At 40.6% G+C, this 18,269-nt stretch overlaps 2 protein-coding genes across 8 annotated transcripts in view; one reads left to right on the top strand and one right to left on the bottom strand.

The window, feature by feature from the left end:
- Positions 1-18,269, top strand: part of COBLL1 (cordon-bleu WH2 repeat protein like 1) — a 150,324-nt gene that overhangs the window by 114,583 nt on the left and 17,472 nt on the right. For 3 of the 7 annotated variants that reach the window (XM_084800068.1, XM_084800066.1, XM_084800070.1), the window contains 3 exons: positions 14,312-14,471; positions 15,060-15,134; positions 16,261-16,398. In XM_084800068.1, the coding sequence (XP_084656194.1) occupies positions 14,312-14,471; positions 15,060-15,134; positions 16,261-16,398 (373 nt within the window). The remainder of the gene's footprint in view (positions 1-14,311; positions 14,472-15,059; positions 15,135-16,260; positions 16,399-18,269) is intronic. The other 4 variants (XM_084800069.1, XM_084800067.1, XM_084800072.1 and 1 more) reach the window with 2 other exon arrangements.
- LOC311607894 (anaphase-promoting complex subunit 15-like) lies at positions 2,938-5,521 on the bottom strand. The gene has a single exon (XM_084800075.1). It carries the CDS (start codon positions 3,840-3,842, stop codon positions 3,513-3,515), a length of 330 nt encoding a protein of 109 aa, XP_084656201.1. The 5' UTR covers positions 3,843-5,521; the 3' UTR covers positions 2,938-3,512.

The following is an 18,269-nucleotide window of genomic DNA, read 5'->3' as shown; positions in this document are numbered from 1 at the left end:
TTTACTTGTTCTATTAATGCTATGTTTTTGTTTTTTAAGCACCCCTTTAAATAGACTATGTTACTGTTTTAGTCATATTGTCTATCCAGAGGGGATGTTCTCCACAGATCTTTATCTCAATTTACAAAAAGGAAAAAATTATTATTTTGTGTGTATGTGTGTGTGTGTGTGTGTGTGTGTGTGTGTGTGTGTGTCATGTGGAGGTTAAAGAACAGTGTGTGTATTCTGTCCCTCCAGTGTGTCAGTTCTAGGGATTAAGCCTGGGTCATCAGGTGTGGTAGAAGGCCCTTGCCCTGTTACCAGCTAAACCACCTCACCAGACAGCCTCAGCTTAAAACTATTTGATACTAAGTTTTCCCTGAATATATCTTCTGTGAGGACCCATTTGTCTAAAACCTTCTATACATTCATTGTTTTACTCAAATGGGGCATAAATGAGATTTAGGTAGATGTAATTGAATATAACAGGGTCTATTCTGTTTCTTATAGTTACATGGAGTAATTTGAATGGACTTTGAAGGTAAAATGTATTTTGACATATTTAGACTTCAAGTGGTGTTCCTGTATTGAAGGTGAAGGGTTTTAGTCTCCATTTGGATGGTCAACAGCTCCAATAGAGAAATGAATTCTTTAAAAACTTAGTATTTTCTTATCTACACTAATGTGTGGCCATAAAAGTCTCATCTTACAAAGCAGAAGGCTGATTGCTTTTTCCACAAGAGAATCATTTGCTGACAAACTTCCAAGGTATCATCTGTTCTGTTGCTGGATGATGCTTCACAGAAAATGCAGTCTTTGTGTTAAGTCGTAAATGTGTGTAGGAGTATAATACTTGGGTGGAAAACGCTGTTCAGATTCCAGAATGTCAAGGAGACGGCGTGCTTGGGCCTGAGAAAGAACCAGACCGAAACTAAGCAATCTAGACAGGACAACGCTGGTCCCAAAGGTTTCCTTTTGTGTATACCCCCTTTATACTTCTTCATAGAACAGTAGTAGCTTTTCAAAGATTATTTTCTAATTTAATTCCCTTAAAACTGAACTATAACAGTGTAAAATATTATACTCTCACATAGCTACCAAACTATTCTTTCCTTGGCATTGGGAGTCATTTCTTTTCCAACTGTCTCCATTGAAGTCATCCCAGTAGCTCTGTGTGTGTTTACTCTCCAGGGGTGTGTCTAATCGCCTTTCTAATGTCTGCCTCTAAGTCTGAGCCTCGCCACCAGTGACCTCATGGAAAGCTGGTCCCTTTGATTCTCACCCTCTGCTCTGGGACCACTCGGTGCCCTGTGTTAAGTAATTTTTCTTTTTTAATATTGCCTTTGGCAAATGACACATCTTTATGCAATTTTCTGATTACTTTGTCTTTTGATCTGGACATCTGGGTAGTTCTTTGATGTATTGTTCAACAGGAACCAGAATTATTTGTTTTTCCCTAGAGAAGCTGAAGAACCATTTTTTTTTTTTTTTGGTTTATTCGTTACCCAAATCCTTAATGATTAAGCTAGGATTATGTTTGTCTGAATGTAGTCTACTCATATACGTACATGAGCTTATGCTTTCCCAGGCATCTCAGCACTTACAATTTAGACTCATGGCCAGATTCTATGTCATTAGACACCCTTTATTTTTTAACTCTTCTTTCATCTTGATAGTCTTTAAGAAAGGACATCCTTTTTTTTTTTTAATTTGTGAATGGATCTCAGCTATAGTGGTTTTGAATAATGCTCCCTCTAAGGGTTGTGTTCAGGTCTTGAAGTAAAAGGATGCAGATCCCAAGGCTTAGACTTCACAAAGTGGCCACTGCTGTATTCGATGGCCCCCTGGTCCCTCACCATGTCCCCATTGTTCTTGTTTAGATACCCACCCCTGTGCCTGTGCTTTCCTACTTGTCTCCTCCTGGTGTCTTCCAGGAATAAGAAGCGCAGTTCTCTGGAAGCACACTTGTGTTTTGCTTGTCCACGTATGTTCCGTTAGCTCATTCTTAAGCCCCAACACGTATAAATATGACTTAGAAACAGAGGGCGTGTATATGAATTTTAAGCTTGTAGGTGCCACCATCTTACTTTAAGTTGGGCTTGAATGCGAAGGCTAGGATCTTTATAAGATGATTCATACATCCTGGAGACAGAAGAGAAGGTCATGTTTAGACTCAGACTTTCGATAAGATTCCTAGGAAACTGCTACCTTCATTTTGTAATTCTAGTCTTAATATTCATGCTGTTAAATTTGAGCCTGTGAATATTTACTGACTTATCATTGTATAGGAATTGGCACATCTGCCACGCCACCCTGGTTTTTACCCAGTAGTCAAGAGCTCAAAGTCATTTTGGGGTTTGTTTTATTCTTTTTACTTCTCTTAGAGGTCAAGCCTTCATTTATCCTTATTTATAGTGTGTCCTATTCTCTCTACTCAAGTCATTTTCCAGGCAAATCCAGAACAGAGGCAGAAGAGGGCAGGCTTAACTTGTCTTTGTACTGCTCTCTGTGGCCAACTGCCATTTCCCAGATTAGAAGCGGTAACAGTGATCAACTTTTGAGTCTCAAGTTAATCTATTGACATTATAATTTTCCTTTTAAAACTCTATTCCTTATCAGTTTCAGTGTTTTTTTTTTTCAACTCTAAGCAGGACATCTGAGTCACTGCTGCTCATGTGAAGTCTTGCTTCTTAGCCACTCAGTGTGGAATGACGCCATCTGCGTCTTCTGTGTTCCCACTACCCCACACAGCTGGTTCCTCTTCCCTGAACTGCTTAATGAAGACTGATTAAAAAGAATACACATTGCTTTCTTCTGGTTTGTCTTGTGTGTTACAATTTCTGTGTACCTATAGGTAGTATATTTATATAAATTATAATTGACTCTTGAACTGATATTGTTTATATTCAAATATTGTTTATATTCAAATATTGTTTATATTCAAATGTTCAGCAGAGCATACCTGTTTATATGAATGCCTGTTACTCTTATTCTGGTTTAAAATTTAAGTAAAATATTAATTGTAATTAAACATACTTCTACTTGAACAATTTAGTTGACATTTTAACAAACTTATTTTTAGCCATTGAAAGTAATAGCAATGAAATATGGAAACAGAACGAAAAGGAAAAATATATATGACCAAAGCTACTGTTGCTTCTGATGCAACATAAGCCACAAGGGTGCGCTCTTTCATAGAAGTACAGCATTCTTTTCTTTTCTTTTGAAAGAGTCAGTCCTGTGTCTTTATTAAGAGGGTTAGAAAGGGACCACACCTGGCAACCAAGGAATGAAGTACCAGCCAGGAAGGCGGGTGGGCTCAGGCTCCAGGGATTCAAGGGAAGACTGATGGCCTGCAAGGGCCCAAGGAGACCCTGTCCTGGCAGCCGCTGAGAAAGTGCCTAAGGCAAAGCTTTAGGCACTACAGCCACAAGCTGGTTCTTCAGGTTGAGGGGCTGAGGCTGTGGGTGCAAAATAGGTTGAGGTGGCCTGGAATTACCCTGAGCCCACCTTGGCTTGCCTATCTAGATCATCTACTGGTCCTGATCCTGTTCGTTGCCTTCCACGTCCACCTCATTGACCTCTCCATCATCAGCTGACTCATTAAAGTAATTCTCATCCATGTCCTGCATGTCCTCTTCACTGTCCTCATCATCTTCGTCATCCTCTTCTTCCTCGTCATCGTAGTGTTTTGAGGCAGGCTTGCCAGTAGGTACCAGGTTCTTGTCTTTCTCTGCGATGCTTTGGAGCCAGGCCTGATGCTGTTGCTCCTGCAGCTCTGTCTCCTCCAAACAGGGTCGGTCCAGATTAAACCACAGTGTCTTAGTCACACGAGGGATGAGTGAAGGGAACAAGATGGACATGGCTCCTAAGAGAGATCTGCACGCCTCAGCTCCCGAATGCTGGGATTAAAGCCACCACACCTGACTCTAGCTTTTGTTCTAACTTAAATTGACCAACACAGAAATAGACGCTACCACTCCCTAGACCAAAGCTCCTGAGAGCAGTGTGACTGGTAAACAGTGAACACCCTTAACCCAAAAGTACAGACCAAAGTACAGCATTCTAATCTTTCCATTTTTAACCCCCAAAGCATCTTAAAAAGAAAATGTTGAAATGGTTATATTATGTTATAAGCCTTTATTTATTTTTTTGGGAGGGTACAAAAATAGCAAAGTAAGCTAAAAAATAAATATTAGAAATGCATAAAAATATTTATAATGACTAGTGTATCATTTTAACCTTGGTTCATTTTTGTCGCCTTTTAAGTAGCCACTGGTCTTGTGATCACTTTAGTCAATGTTTGCTCTAAATGTATCTAGTTTTTGGAAAAAAAAAAAAAGGTTGGCCACATCTCTTCTACGACTGGCTTTCTATATTTAATAAATTGCCTCATACTTCTAGGATAGAGATTTTGGACCATATTTGGAATTATTCACATAACTGGCTATTGATTTTCAACCTAATTTTGATAGTTGCTGTGCTTTTTCCCAAAAGTGATCCATTAACGGTCCAAGTTAGCAAAATAATCTGCCCTGACCTATGTGGAATGCTGGCATTTTACCAGAGCTCGTTTCCCTCTGTGCTATAATATCTTTTTCATTCCCTAAATTTTTCTGTACACTTTGGTATGATTTTCAGCCCCGTGTAATTCTCTCTATAAAGGAAACTGTATTATATTCCATGAAAATGGTCATTTCAAGATGAAATGAACGATTGGAAAATTTCTAGCCAATTTCCTGGAACATTTTGAACATTTTGTCAAGCAGGATTTTTTTTTTCCTAGCGGTTTGAAATGTCATTTGTGTTACAAGGTATATTGTACTCAGCCTTTGTTGTTGTATGCATGAACACTATATTCCTATAGGAAATGTGCGTAACCATATGCAGTAAGATTGTCAAACACAATGACACAGATTTTGGGATTAAAATTAAGTATAGAAATCTGCGTCCTACACCCTTTTTGCTGTCTGTTGAGAACCAGACAGCAAAACCAGTAAGCAAAGGGGGTGGCCTTGTCCCTTGATCAATTAGCCTCTTAAACATATTTATGTTTCAAATGGAGGTATAAGAATTTAAAAGAAATTGTTGGAAATCTTGAGTCATAGAGTCCGCAAAACTTTTGGAGAATTTTTCACTTTTGCATATTCTGTCTAACTTTCCTGCTTAGAATCCGAGGCATACAACAGCGGCTCACTTTTCCCTTGGCCGCTAGCATGGTGTTTGACCTCCCTTGGGATGGGTCTGTGGCTAGAAGCACAGTAAAGGGATGATCTCTACTGGGCATTTCATTTGCTCTCAGTTTGCACGCTGCTACAGAAAGCATCCAAATATTGAGAAACCGAGACTCCTTGCCATCTAATATTATGCAAGTGAAATTTAATACCCAGAGTATTGGTTTTTACATGACTGACTCAGTGTCTTAGGAATGCTTCCCGTTCCTCTTTCACAGAGTTTATCTTTTTCCTACATAGTGTGGTTAAAAAATGAAGTGAGTAAACATCTGTTTTTATTTTACTTGGTGAAATATTTTTCCTAGTTGTTTTATACAGACTAATTAAGATTGTGTTCCCCTGTTGTAATAGATTATGCACTTGGACTCATTAAGAATTATCCCTCTTTCTGCTTTTTTTTGGGGGGGGGAGGGTGTCCAGGTTATCACATAACACTTTATTTTTCCCTGCTACTTTCCTCTTGTATTTATTGTATGGAAAGTGGACCACACACATAGTTCTACAGTTGCCTAGGAACAGTGGTTACCATGGCATTTGCAGCTTGATATACGAGTACATCTGGCTATCCTTCCAAAGCTATGAGTGGATTAAGTCATCTGAAGAAAATGTGCGAGCACAGTATAATAGTGAATCTTTGATATGTATAATGCACATTGTATCATTGTAGCTTTCCTAACATTGATTAACAAGACACTAAAGGCAAAGCTGTGGTCCCTGTGTATGGATTTAGTTTTCACATTCCAGGCAGAGTTCTAAGATAGCCATTCCATGAACCTACACGAAAGCCCTCTGTCTGTCCTCCTAGGCATGCTTCAACTGAAAAAGTAAAGGGGTCTGCTGGTTGCAGCATTTTACACTTTAAAGAAAAGCAATATTCAAAGAGCAAGACATTGACCATTTGTAGATTAGAATACACATTTCTTTTCCTTGTCTGTCAGTGAGCAAAGAGCTGACCTGGGTTCACTGCAGAACACTGAAGTCAGAAGTCCAAGGCTTGCTTAGCCTCTCTCTTACTCTTGTGCTGAATGCTTCCTGAGTAGGCTTGCCCTCTTCTAGCAAGAAGCACACGTTAACAGAAGCCCAGGCAGAGGAGAATGGCCATGGGGATGTGTCTATAGGGAGGGCATGTGGATATAGGACTCTTGACAGCTTTGACTTCCTGTCTGGGCTGAACTGAAATGCTCCCCCACCTCCAGCCCATCATTTATTACTTTGGTTGTTGCTTTCCATTGATATCAGCTCTAAACTCAGCTAATTTGTAATGTGCTCTCCTTACCTGTTCTGAGAAACATGTCTGTCTACATTGTCATGGTTACAGGGGACCATGATAACCATCATCCTTTCCCTTTGACTTGGGATCCTAGGCTCTGCTTCCTCCTTGTTCATCTAAGACGTTCTGCTGAGCTCAGTTCTCATCTTTGGGATTAGAAATGTTCAAGCCAAGGACTGTTGGCAATAAGCCTTGATTCTGTGAATATGTTTCAATGAAAGATGGGTGTGCAGGACTGATGAAAACACCGATTTGTCTCCAGAAGAGGGAACATACAAGTCTGTCAAGGGCATAACATAGGATTTACAATTTTTTTTTTCCCACGGAAAAGGACCAGTGTGGATGCAAATGGGAGGCTCCTAAACATCAATGTATCTTGTGTCATCTTGGATTCTCCTAGTTCTGTCATGTTTTTTTATCTCTGTCATTTCACTTACATCAACTTTCTCATATACACTGAACTTACCCATTGTTGCATTTTCTCCTCCGAGGAATAAGATTTTGTAACTGAATCTCCCAGAATCTTCTAGTTCTTACATTCCAAAGTTACATAAGTCTGTCTTTTACTTAATAAAAGAGCTATGCCGTGTGGACCTTTGGTCTGTGGTAACCAGGTCACGATACCTACTCCCACTGAAAGATTTCTGAGACCCAAAGAAGGATAGTAACATGGAAGGCTTAATACTCAACATGTATCCATCTGCACTGAGTGCAACACAGACGTCTCCTCAAGCACCTTGTGTCACTAAAGAAATGGAGGGTTTAAAGTGTGAGAAAGACGTATTCATTTGTTGAGTCTGTTAGCTAGAGGATGCAAATGTCATTTATGAACTAATGATACATTTTGTACTAGATAAGTTTGATACAAATCTTGTGACCAACCGATGCACTTGGAATTCCCTGGAGGGCCTTAACTTTAGTTAGGAACCAAAAAAACCCACAAGCTGTTGGTTGGTGGTGATGCCACTTGGAACACCCGCTAGATGGTCTAGCTCTAATCTTATTGGCTTCTGTCACAGTGCTTATTTCAGGAGAATGATAGCAGTGGTGTTAAAATTGGCAGAGTAGGTGACTGCTCGCATAGTGTGGGCTGAAGAGCTGCAGGCCCTACCCCTGATGTCTCCTGTCTCTTCTCACTCAGTATGGCTGTGTGGTACTTGATGTGCCCATTGTTTCCCCCATCCTTTCACTTTTATGATCATCTGAGCTGATCCTGACAAGGTTAGACTTCCCATGCTGTCAGCGAAGACACTCTTAATATGGGCTTCACGAGATAATAAGAAAATAGAATATATAAACCATGACATTTTAGGTTATTTCCTTTCCCAGAGAACGTGTTAATATAGAGCAGCGATTCAGGTCTTTGGAAGAAGGTTTTCTATATTTTACCCAGAAAAAACAATTTGACCAAAAGATATAGTCAGTAGATTAAAGACTTTTCTTCACAGTGTAGGGGTTTAGGGTTTCTTTCTTTTTCATGCAGGATATCCGTATTCCCCTGTTCCGTGTTATGATGCACACATGAGTACCATGTAAGCTAATAACATCCCCAGCGCAGGTAGTCAACCCTGCTGGGAGCACTGCTTCCTTTTGCCTCCTTCTGTTGGGCTCATTCCACTTGAGTGTTGCCGATTCTATCCGGATGTGCCTTCAGGTGGGCTGTCTGCCAGGGCTTGCCATCAGACCATACCTCTTTCTTTCACCAGCATGTTCTATTTTTTCCTTGTAATATTTCCCTTTTGACAGGTCATAAAGTTTTGGGGGGTGAGCGCGGTCCTGTTTCAGTCGCAGGACTCACTAATAGCACCCAGCCTTATCAGAGCTTATATTATCAGAGCAAATAATTGGGTAGCCAATGATTAACCAACGCAGGTGCTCCTCAGGTGTTAGAAACCTGTTTCTCACTTCACAATCCCTTTGGAATTAAAAATAATTTAATCTCAGCCCTCCTTTTAAAAGTTGTCATAATTTGAGTGAAGGAACTTGTCAGCAGGTAATTCTAATAAACCGTGCTTACGACATTGTTCAAATGTATTTCCCGTGGTACACGGTGATCTGCTCATTGTCAGGATGTAACAAACTAGTATTAAATAAATTTTTACTAGAGTTCTCAATGGCCTGAAGTGACTTAACAGTGGAGATTTTCAGGCAGTATGCCTGGCACAGTCAATCAGCCAAGCCCGGGTGCGCTGTTTGGTTTTAGAGTTGATTCTAAGACAGATTCCAGTCGGAGTCCATTTCCACTCCAGAGATAGATGGTTTTACAGGCCCTTATTTTATATCCATAGCTCTCTTTCTCACCTTCTTACCTGTTATTTTCTTATTCACAAAATAATAGTCACAGCCTGTAAATAGACAGATGTTGTAGTAGTGCCAGCTGATGTCTATGTCACATGTACTGTGTGGCAGGCATTACTTACTCTATTGTACATGCATGATGTCATTTGGGCGGCCGAGTCCCTTTTTGACATTGCTACTTCCCAAATTCAAGAAGGCTAAAGTTCTCAAGAAAATTAATGGCACATTCCCTAGCCAAACCTCCAATACCGGCTCCGAATTCCATCTGTTACTAACTATTATAGTATACCGTCTTCCAGAAAACTGAGCACACTCAGTAAGCCTCTCCCAACTAGACAAGCTCACATTTAATAATACTGAATGAACTGGCTGGTCATTTTGGACGCTCATAATGCGGTTTCCTAAGTAACTGTAATTGTTCCCAGTGTTTGATATCCTTGACTTTGGAGACTCTCCAGTGCGATGTGTCACATATTCAACCTAAATGCATAATAGTTTTCTGCCTACAAGTTAGTTAAAATATGCTGAAGTCATCTAATTTGCACTCCCTTTCTATTCCTAAGCACTTTGACCAAAAGTAGATTAAAGACTTCTCTTCTTCACAGTGTAGGGGTTTAGGGTTTCACCCTGTGTTATAAAAAGCGATGCTTTAGTCAGCATGAGAGATTTCACATCTGCTCTGGCTTTAGCTTTCCTTTCCTTGGCTGTATCTGGCTGGCTGTGGCTTCTTCCTGAGAATATGAGAAAACCCTTTGTGCTCGCCACTCACCTCTTCTCTCCCCGTCTTACAAGACAACAAAACATATAAAGCTACTTTCTTAGAGGTTCGCATTAATCTCATTCATAGGACAAAATGAAATAATATATTTCTGTCAACAATTTATTGCTTAACACCTAAAGTCACAATTCTTATTTGTTCAAAATTCCTGCCTTTGGACCATTTGCACCAATCCTTCATTTATATTTTGTCATTAAAGTTCGTAAGTTTCACCACACCCACCACAAAGACTGTAGATGTGACAGGCCTTTAGGCCTGGCCTCCTGACTTAGTAACAGTCACTTTCACCCCCAGTGTCTGCTTTCTTAATCTTTAGAAATGAGCATTAGGCCTGGTGACACTCAGAGGAAGGATAGCAGGCTACCAGGAAGAGACTTGCTAACCCTATGAACATATACAGGGGGAGGAGGTCCCCGTCAGTCACAGTCATAGGGGAGGGGAGTAGGGGTAAAGTAGGAGGGAGAGAGGAATGGGAGGATACAAGGAATGGGATAACAATTGAGATGTAATATGAATAAATTAATAAAAATATATATTAAAAAAGAGAGATGTGCATTCCTTTCTGCTCTGCAGGCTGAGGGGGTGGAGCTTATAGGATGAGGTCATAAGCCCCTTCCTAAGATGTTTGTGTTTTCCCTTTCAGTTCTCTTCATAAATAGTACTGAAAAAAAAAATTAGACCATTTATAAAACTGCGGTTAATCTCATTTTGATATGTTTTAAATTCCTTATCCCTAGAAATGTAAATATCATGTTAAAAAAAAACAAAACAAAAACCAAGCTGGCTTCTAAGACCTCCAGACTGATAAATGAATCCGTGGGTATTCTGACTTTGAGTTATAGATAGGCTCATATGAATTTGTGTCCCTGCGTATAAAAATCCTTCCCCTTTCTATTTCTGTGTCATTTCTATTCCACATTCAAGAGCTCTGACTCTAACCACATCCTTTTGCCAGAGAAAATTCATGTCATGACTGCTTTTATCAGGTGAAAGAACAGACCTGTCAATGACAGTGACAGGGTGCGCAGCCTCGAGGTGAAAGAATTCTACTACGCATCCCATGAAGGCAGTCAGTCAGAACTCGCAAAGCATGCAACTAGGAGGCACATCCGAGTTTCTGTTGCTTCCTGTGTCCCAGCAGTTGCTCATTGATCACCTACTGTATCCTCATCAGTGAGCCAGGAGAACAGTGGGAGTGCCGTGCCACTGCGGCTTTATCAAAAGAAGTAAATTGGCCGAGAAATTACATCTAATGCTTTCAGCTTTGGAGGTGAATATTTTAAAAAGTGAAATGATAGGTTCTTTAGAACTTGAGGCTTCCCTGATGGTGCCTATATTGGCTACCTTTTCCTATGTAACACAGCGTGTACATCAGCATCAACTTGCGTGTGACTTTTCATCATTTGTCTATGTTTATTTGTTTTCTTTACCAATTCATTTTTCCTTCCAAATGTCATGTGACACAGTTTAAGTCATGAAGTATTTTGGAAGACTACAGCTAAAATACTTTAATGTGCACCTATGGCTATCACTGCTAGATGCAATTATGGTCCTAGTACTGTTTTTTTATAAAGTGTGTGTATATGCACGTGTGCACAGGTGCACAGGTGTCTGTAGAGGCTGGAGTGGGCATTGGATTCCCTGGATCTGAGATAACACACATAGCAGTCACTACCAGATGTAGGTGCTGGGACCCAAACCCCATGCCTCTTCATGAGCAGCACGTGCTCTTAACTGATGAGCCATCTCTCTGTCCCCAAAGCAGGTTTTTCATAATCATCTTCTATGATAGTTAAAAATGTTTTTTCTTATGACAGTCTTCATACATTCAAACGACATAGGGTTTGTTGTGCCTTCAGTAGCCTGGTGACTTGTTGCAGATTCTAGCCCCTGGCCAGCGTGGGAAGCACTGCCTGCCAAGCCTCCCCTTGACTGGCATGAGGAAAAATTTGTTATTTTACAGAAGATAATGAATGAAAGTTTCAGAAAACAGAGTCATCAGGAGAAAGCCTCTTTAACTTCATATTCCATTGAAAATTATATTTAAATACTACCGGGGTTCTTTCTCAGCTGTTTGCCACAGAAGGCCCTTGAATTATTTTATAAGTCCATGAAGGGTGCACTTGCATGCCCTCCCAAGGGATCTGGGTGCAATATTTAATCAGAATTTACATTAGTGACCCTGAATCCATAGGCGGGCTTGGGCGCATGTTGTAGCTTCTTCCTTATGTGGTTATGGAGAGGTGTGGAGAGTTCCAGAAGAAGGAGAAGAAACAACAGTATCTGGTAAAGGCTAGTTTAGGTTGGGCTGTAGGTGTTTTACCAACTGCTCTCAGAGGCCATGTTGGAGCCATGCTGCCCTCCCCCTTTGTAAAGGGAGTGAGTGGGTAGAGAGATTTGTTTAGTTGAGTGCCTGCTGCTGTCAGTCTTAGGGCTTGTGTCCCATGAGATGTATTCTTTCGAACTTGACGCAGATGCTAAATCACACTTTTTTTTTCTTGCCTGGGGTTGGGAGGCTCTTTTGGAAAAACATTAAAAAATTATGAAGTAGTAAATTTTTCTCGTAGATAACAAGGTACAAGGATTGAAAACTTCCTCTGAAGCTGGGCAGCGGTGAAGCACACCTTTAATCTCAGTATATGAGAGGCAGAGGCAGGGGGAATCTCTGAGTTCGCGACCATCATGGCCTGTAGAGCAAGTTCCAGGACAACGATGGGTATACAGAGAAACTCTCAAAAACAAAACAAAACAAAAAGTAAAAAAAAAAAAAGAAATTTTCTACCCTTTAATGTACTTAATTTTATTTTAAGATTAGATTGACTCCCAAGATATACATATATTCCTAGTTCAAATTCCCCTCAGCTTCTTACAGTAATTATAAAACTCCTATAAGCCAGACATTGCTGTTGAAATACAGCAGTGGGCAGAATGGTGGGGGGCAGTCTGTGCCCTTTTAGTCTGCTGGGTGAGGGGTGGGGGAACCAACATCAAACAACCAATCCATCTCTGTGGTATACTCAAAAACCATTACGTGCTGGTCTAAATACACAAGCTGGGAAGCAGGCAGGGGTTGTTGGGAGAGGAGGGATTTCGTCAGAAGATGCCTTATAAGAAATAACCAGCAAAGAATGAGGTAGCTGATACTGTGTTATCACAAGAGAGAGTTCTAGCCCAGAGAACAGCAAAGGTAACGACCCTAAGGTAGGGACAGTAGGGAGACAGTGTGGCAAGGACTGGGTAGCTAATGTGAGCTAATGTGGAAAAGGAGATGATTAGAGAGATCTTGGAGCCGTGTTATCATTTAGAATTGTATATGTTTATATGATCTATCATATGTTGCAAGTTGCCGTCTGACCTCCACAATTGCAGTGTAATGCACATGTATGTGTGGGACAGGCACACACATATGCATGCACATACATACACATGCACATAACACACACACACACATACACACACTTAGACACCTACACATGAAAATCTATATGTAACATGGAAATGGGAAGGAGAATGGGAAGGAGGGCATAAGGAAATGTGGCAGGAACATGTGTCATGTATGTGTGTGTATATATATATATACACATGTATATTTTATTTATATTTATAGAACTCCAATGAAATATTTTTGTGATTTTTCAGTATTTTATTCTTGATCAGCGTACAAGGTGTTCGATAAAATTATGAAATTTATTTTCCTACCCCATCCCATAGTTCTCTGTCCCCTTTACCCTTCCTTGTGTCTTTTTCCCATTCTCCTTTTCCTTTCCATGTCACATGTAGATTTTTTTTACATGTTTTCATGTATAACTTCATACCAGAAATCATAGATTCAGGCAGCTTTTTAAATTTGCTTTTACATTGTGGTGTGTGTGTGCGTATGCACGCGCGTGCATGAAGACTGCCTGTTTCACACATAATGTGTGTCACATTGTTTATGAGGAGGTCAGATGACAACTTTGGAAAATGTAGTTTATCCTTCCATCATAGAGGTCCCAGGACCTATCAAGCCAGTAAGAGCCTTTACCCATTGAGCCATCTTGGTACCCTAAGTCAGCCTTCCATATAAGGCTGCCTTCCCTTTGTTTTTCATCGTGTGTGTGTGTGTGTGTGTGTGTGTGTGTGTGTCTGTGTGTTTCCAGAAGGGGGATGACTCCATGTGTGGGTGTAAGTTGGTACCAGGGATCCAAACTCAGTACTTCACACTGTGGAGCAGCCACTGCCCTTTGACCCATCTTCTAGCCCCCTTCACACTGTCCTGTGTACGCAAAAGTTCCTGAGTTTTCATCAAAAGTTAGCTTTTAATCGTGTCACTCCAAAGTCTTGTACACTGTTAGTTTGTTATTTGTGTGTCACCTCCATCCTAGGCTACATTTCTTATAAGGGACATTTTTGTTTGTTTGCTTCTTATCTCTATCTTCTCTTCTACTATCTTTTTTTCCTTTTGGGTGTTTTGAGACAGGGTTTCAATGTGTTATCCTTGGCCTTCCTTGACTCTCTTTGTAGACCAGGCTGGCCTCGAACTCACAGCAATATACTTGCCTCTGCCTCCTGAGTGCTGGGATTAAAGACGTGTGCCACCACGCCCGGCTCGTCGTCTACCATCTTTACATGGCAGGTGCTCCATAAGTATTTTTGAAGAATGCCTGTGGTCGGTTTTGCTTTTTGATATGTTTGATGTGAAGGTCAGCACCATCCTGAGGTTTCTAGCTGATTTCTAACTGTAGAATTTACTGGCCATTCTGTTTTCTACAGAGTTCCTCGGAAGGGGTCATGGTGAGGACAGGGTCACTGCAGCTCAGTAGCACGTCAGTAGGAACTTCATCTCTCAAAAGAACAAAGCGGAAAGCACCCGCCCCACCTTCGAAAGCACCCCTGTATCAGAAAGATGAGAATGGCCCTGCAGCTGATAATGGTATTTTCCTGTGAACAGTGTATTGATTTTGCTTTGTGTTTTAATACAGTTAGCATTATATGAGCTATAAAATGCGTTAAAAAAAAAAACTTTAGACAGGCTTTCACTGTATAGCCTTGGCTGGCCTCAGACTCAGAGAGATCTGTCTGACTCTGCCTGAAGCCTGGGATTTAAGGCATGCCCTTGGAGATATAGTATATACATACTGTGCACATCCATATGCAAATGCATTCATACATACATATATGTACACACATATAAAACTAATGACACTAGACTTTTAAAATAATCTGATTATTCTCATTTAAAGACTTCTGAAAATCTGCAACAAAAAATGACACAATTATACAGCTTTATTATTGTAACGGGCAGGACAACAGTGTGCAGATTTATTCAGAAAGAAAGTGCTGTTCCATGATTGACTTCGTAGGAATGGAGAGGGAGGGAGAACTTAGTCACATCACAACTGGATGGTAGAACGACCTAGTAAGTTCAGGCTCATCTTTCTTGGTTTAAGTAAAAGAAAATGCCACCAGAGTTGTTTCTCATCGGAGTGTGACATTTTATCAGTTGCCTTGCATCTTTCAGCCCTACCTTTGGAAGATGGGATTGCTCCAGACAGCGTTTCGAAAGCCAACTCTCCTGAGGGCATGCCCAGCCCAGGTATGACCCTGTCACCTGACACTGAAATCGTGAAGGAGAGAAATGTCGTGACAGTTGAGAAATGAATCTCATCTGAATGCTCCTTGTACCAAGAGATTTGCATTCTTTGGCCTCCTTTCTCCACATTTGTACTGTGAGACAAACCCTTCCTTCCCCCTCCCCTCAGGATTACAACAGCCTAAGAACCTGGCAGACCTCACAATTCAGTTCTGCAGTTGGACCCCAAGTGCCTTTTCTGTTTGGACTCCTGATTTTCCTTACACCCTATCTAGTGCATAGTTAAGGGCCTCCTAGGAAGTGACCTACCCCAGTGGGAAGATTCCTTGGTATGTTTCAGAGACTTAATCTTAAGCACAGTCTCTTTGGGCAGCCACTTCAGGTATGAATTCAGCATTCATGTGTTCTGCTTTGTACACTGAATTTTGTTCACATGCAAATATTTTGCACAACATAGCTCACATTGTGAATTCTCCCAAGTAACTGAAGCTTAAAAAAAGATCGCCGAACAGTTTGAGCTGTTTTTAATATTTCAATAATAACTCCTTAGTAGCTTTTGTAAGAATAAATATGTGTATTGGTGCACACCCATAGTTTCAGCTCTTTGTGAGGGTGAGGCCAACGTGCATTAAGAAGGAAAAAATATAAAAACGTTGTACTCTCAGTCCATTTGCATGGACATAATTTGTCAGTGTGGATGTTGCTAGGTACAAGTACCCACATTGGACAAGTTTAGGAGCAGCTGACCTTGACTCTTGACTCTTAATGTGGTACTTAGAAATGTAGGCTTTTAAGTTGTAAAATAATGCTCCTGTTTATGATTTAAAACATTGCTGTTACATAAGCAGTAATGCTTTTTTTCCCCCTTAGAACAGTCTTTACAGCACCATCTCTTTCCACACAGGAAATTTATCAGATAATATTGGCAACATAAAATATATATGAACTAGAAGGTTTTTAAAGTTTCAGAAAGATGGGCATGCTACTCAGGCTTTATCCCATGTCTTTCTTGCTTTACCTTTCAGGGCTCTTCAGTGGGTAAATGTGAGCTAGCAGCACTGGTTTCTCACTGTGTCTGGATGTCTGCTTGCTTTGTTTTAACTCTCTTGTCTAAGTGCCGTTTCTACAGACTCTCCTTCTTTGGCAGAGGGCTCTCCTGGCCCCGGGTTCCTAAGCCAGGAGCAGTGCACTGTGCCCAACCCGGCAGACGAAATCTCCCTCTCTGAGGGCCCTGGAACTCCAGAGGCAGTTGTAGCTTCCCTGACATGTAGGTGCTCGGGCTCTAACTGGCTGGGGCTTTGGTATATGCCATCCAGTGTAGATCAGATTGCTTAGTGTACCCTGTAAAGCATTTCATAAGTAAACAAAGCATTTCCCCCTTCCTCTTGCAGTCTTAATCAGGTTTGAAATGTGCTGTTCTCCTGAACCATCTAAAGAAGCGGGGCGAAGTGGGAGAGGAGTCATGCAGTGGCTTCGGGGGAGGGGGGGTCACTTCCGCTTGTGTTTGGCTTTCTGCTGTTCTGGAGGGCTGCTTGAACTTTGTTATTCTCAACGAGTATATAAGAGGGCATTTACACACGCTCTTCACTGAACTCTACCCCTCTACTAGCTCTGTGTGGCTTATTTTCTCTAACATTTTTCTGAGATGCTTTTCCTCTTTCAAAAGTAGAATTATTTTGTTATAAGATAGCACAATATTATAATTACAGAATGACTGAATTTCTTCATAAATTTACTCATTTTTAATGCCTCAGAAAACAAAACAAAACACACAAACAACGACAAAAAAAAAAAACCCCACTTAATCATTTCAACCTCACAGCCTAAATTTAGTGTACTGTCACATGTCCCTTGTGAGAATGCACAGTGGTTGGAGGACTCTGGCAAGCAGTTCCCTGAGCATCAGCTCTTGCTGTGAAGGGGGAGACTCCCATTGTGCTACAGCCCAGCCCTTGGCAGGGCATTTTAAAAGGAAATGTACATACTCATTTCCTATATTACTCAACAAGCCTTGCTCATGTATTTTTTTTTTTTTTTAAGAAAAATGAAAGCCTGAGTACACACAAAGCCCACAGTGTTATAGATTCCTTCACGGTAACTGCCTCCAAAGGGGAAGTACCCAAATGTTTGTAAACTGTAAGATAGATAATTAAGCTGTAAGCCACCCATGCATCACAATAGAATGCTGCCCAGAAAGAGAAGTGTGTTTAGGGTTGATTTAATGGAATTGTATTTTACCAGAGGCACAGTATCTGTCAAGCAGTGTTCCGTTTTGGTGATCACCAGGTAAAACATAAGGTATCTGAAAAGACATATGTAAATGTTAAGTTTAATAGCTTCATAAGTCAAAGGCAGCACACAAGAACATCCTCTGAAGTGTTAGTTGCATTTCATCTTCATGTGTTTCAAATTTATTAGAATTCAAATTCCGTAACTTTTTTTTTCTGAGTAACCAAAGTTTTATGAAGAAAATCGTCAACAATACTAACCGTTAGTGCCTCTGTCCCTCTCCCCCCCTCCCTCCTCTCCTTCCCTCTCCCCAGCCCCCCCCTCTCCTACTGCCATTGGTTGTTGGTAGTAAGAAATAATGATAAAAATAAATTGTTGTAGAATGAAATATCCAACACTGTTGAAAAGAACTACACACACACACACACACACACACACACACACACACACACACACATCAGTACGGGAGACTTAAAGACAGTAATAGAGGGGAGGTCCTTTTAAAACATGAGTGTGATGTACTTCTGTTTAAATTTAGCTAACAGAAAGAAATGTTAGTGTGGATATCTTTTTGTGTGCATGTTATACTTCCTGGTGTATATGAAAAAGTGTCTAAGGAAGTTGCTTTTGCTAGGCACGGTGGCTTGTGACTATGTAGCATTAAGGGTTACAAGAATTGAAGGACAGCCTTGGAAACACTATAAGACTCTACCTTAACAAGAAAGGAAAAAAAGGAAATTAAATGAGCAAAAAACCAAAACAACAGTAACTGGAGCTGAGCTTGCTATCTCCAGATTGTAATTTTACATACTCAGGAAGTTGAGGCAGGAGGATTGCAAGTCTAAGCCTACCTGAACTACAGAGCACTCTAAAGGCCAATCTGGGAAATTTCCTGGGAAAATATTATAA

This window comes from Acomys minous (genome assembly GCF_964271855.1).
Source record: "Acomys minous genome assembly, chromosome: 10".
NCBI classification, from domain to species: domain Eukaryota; kingdom Metazoa; phylum Chordata; class Mammalia; order Rodentia; family Muridae; genus Acomys; species Acomys minous.
This window is presented reverse-complemented; position numbering and strand designations above follow the sequence as displayed.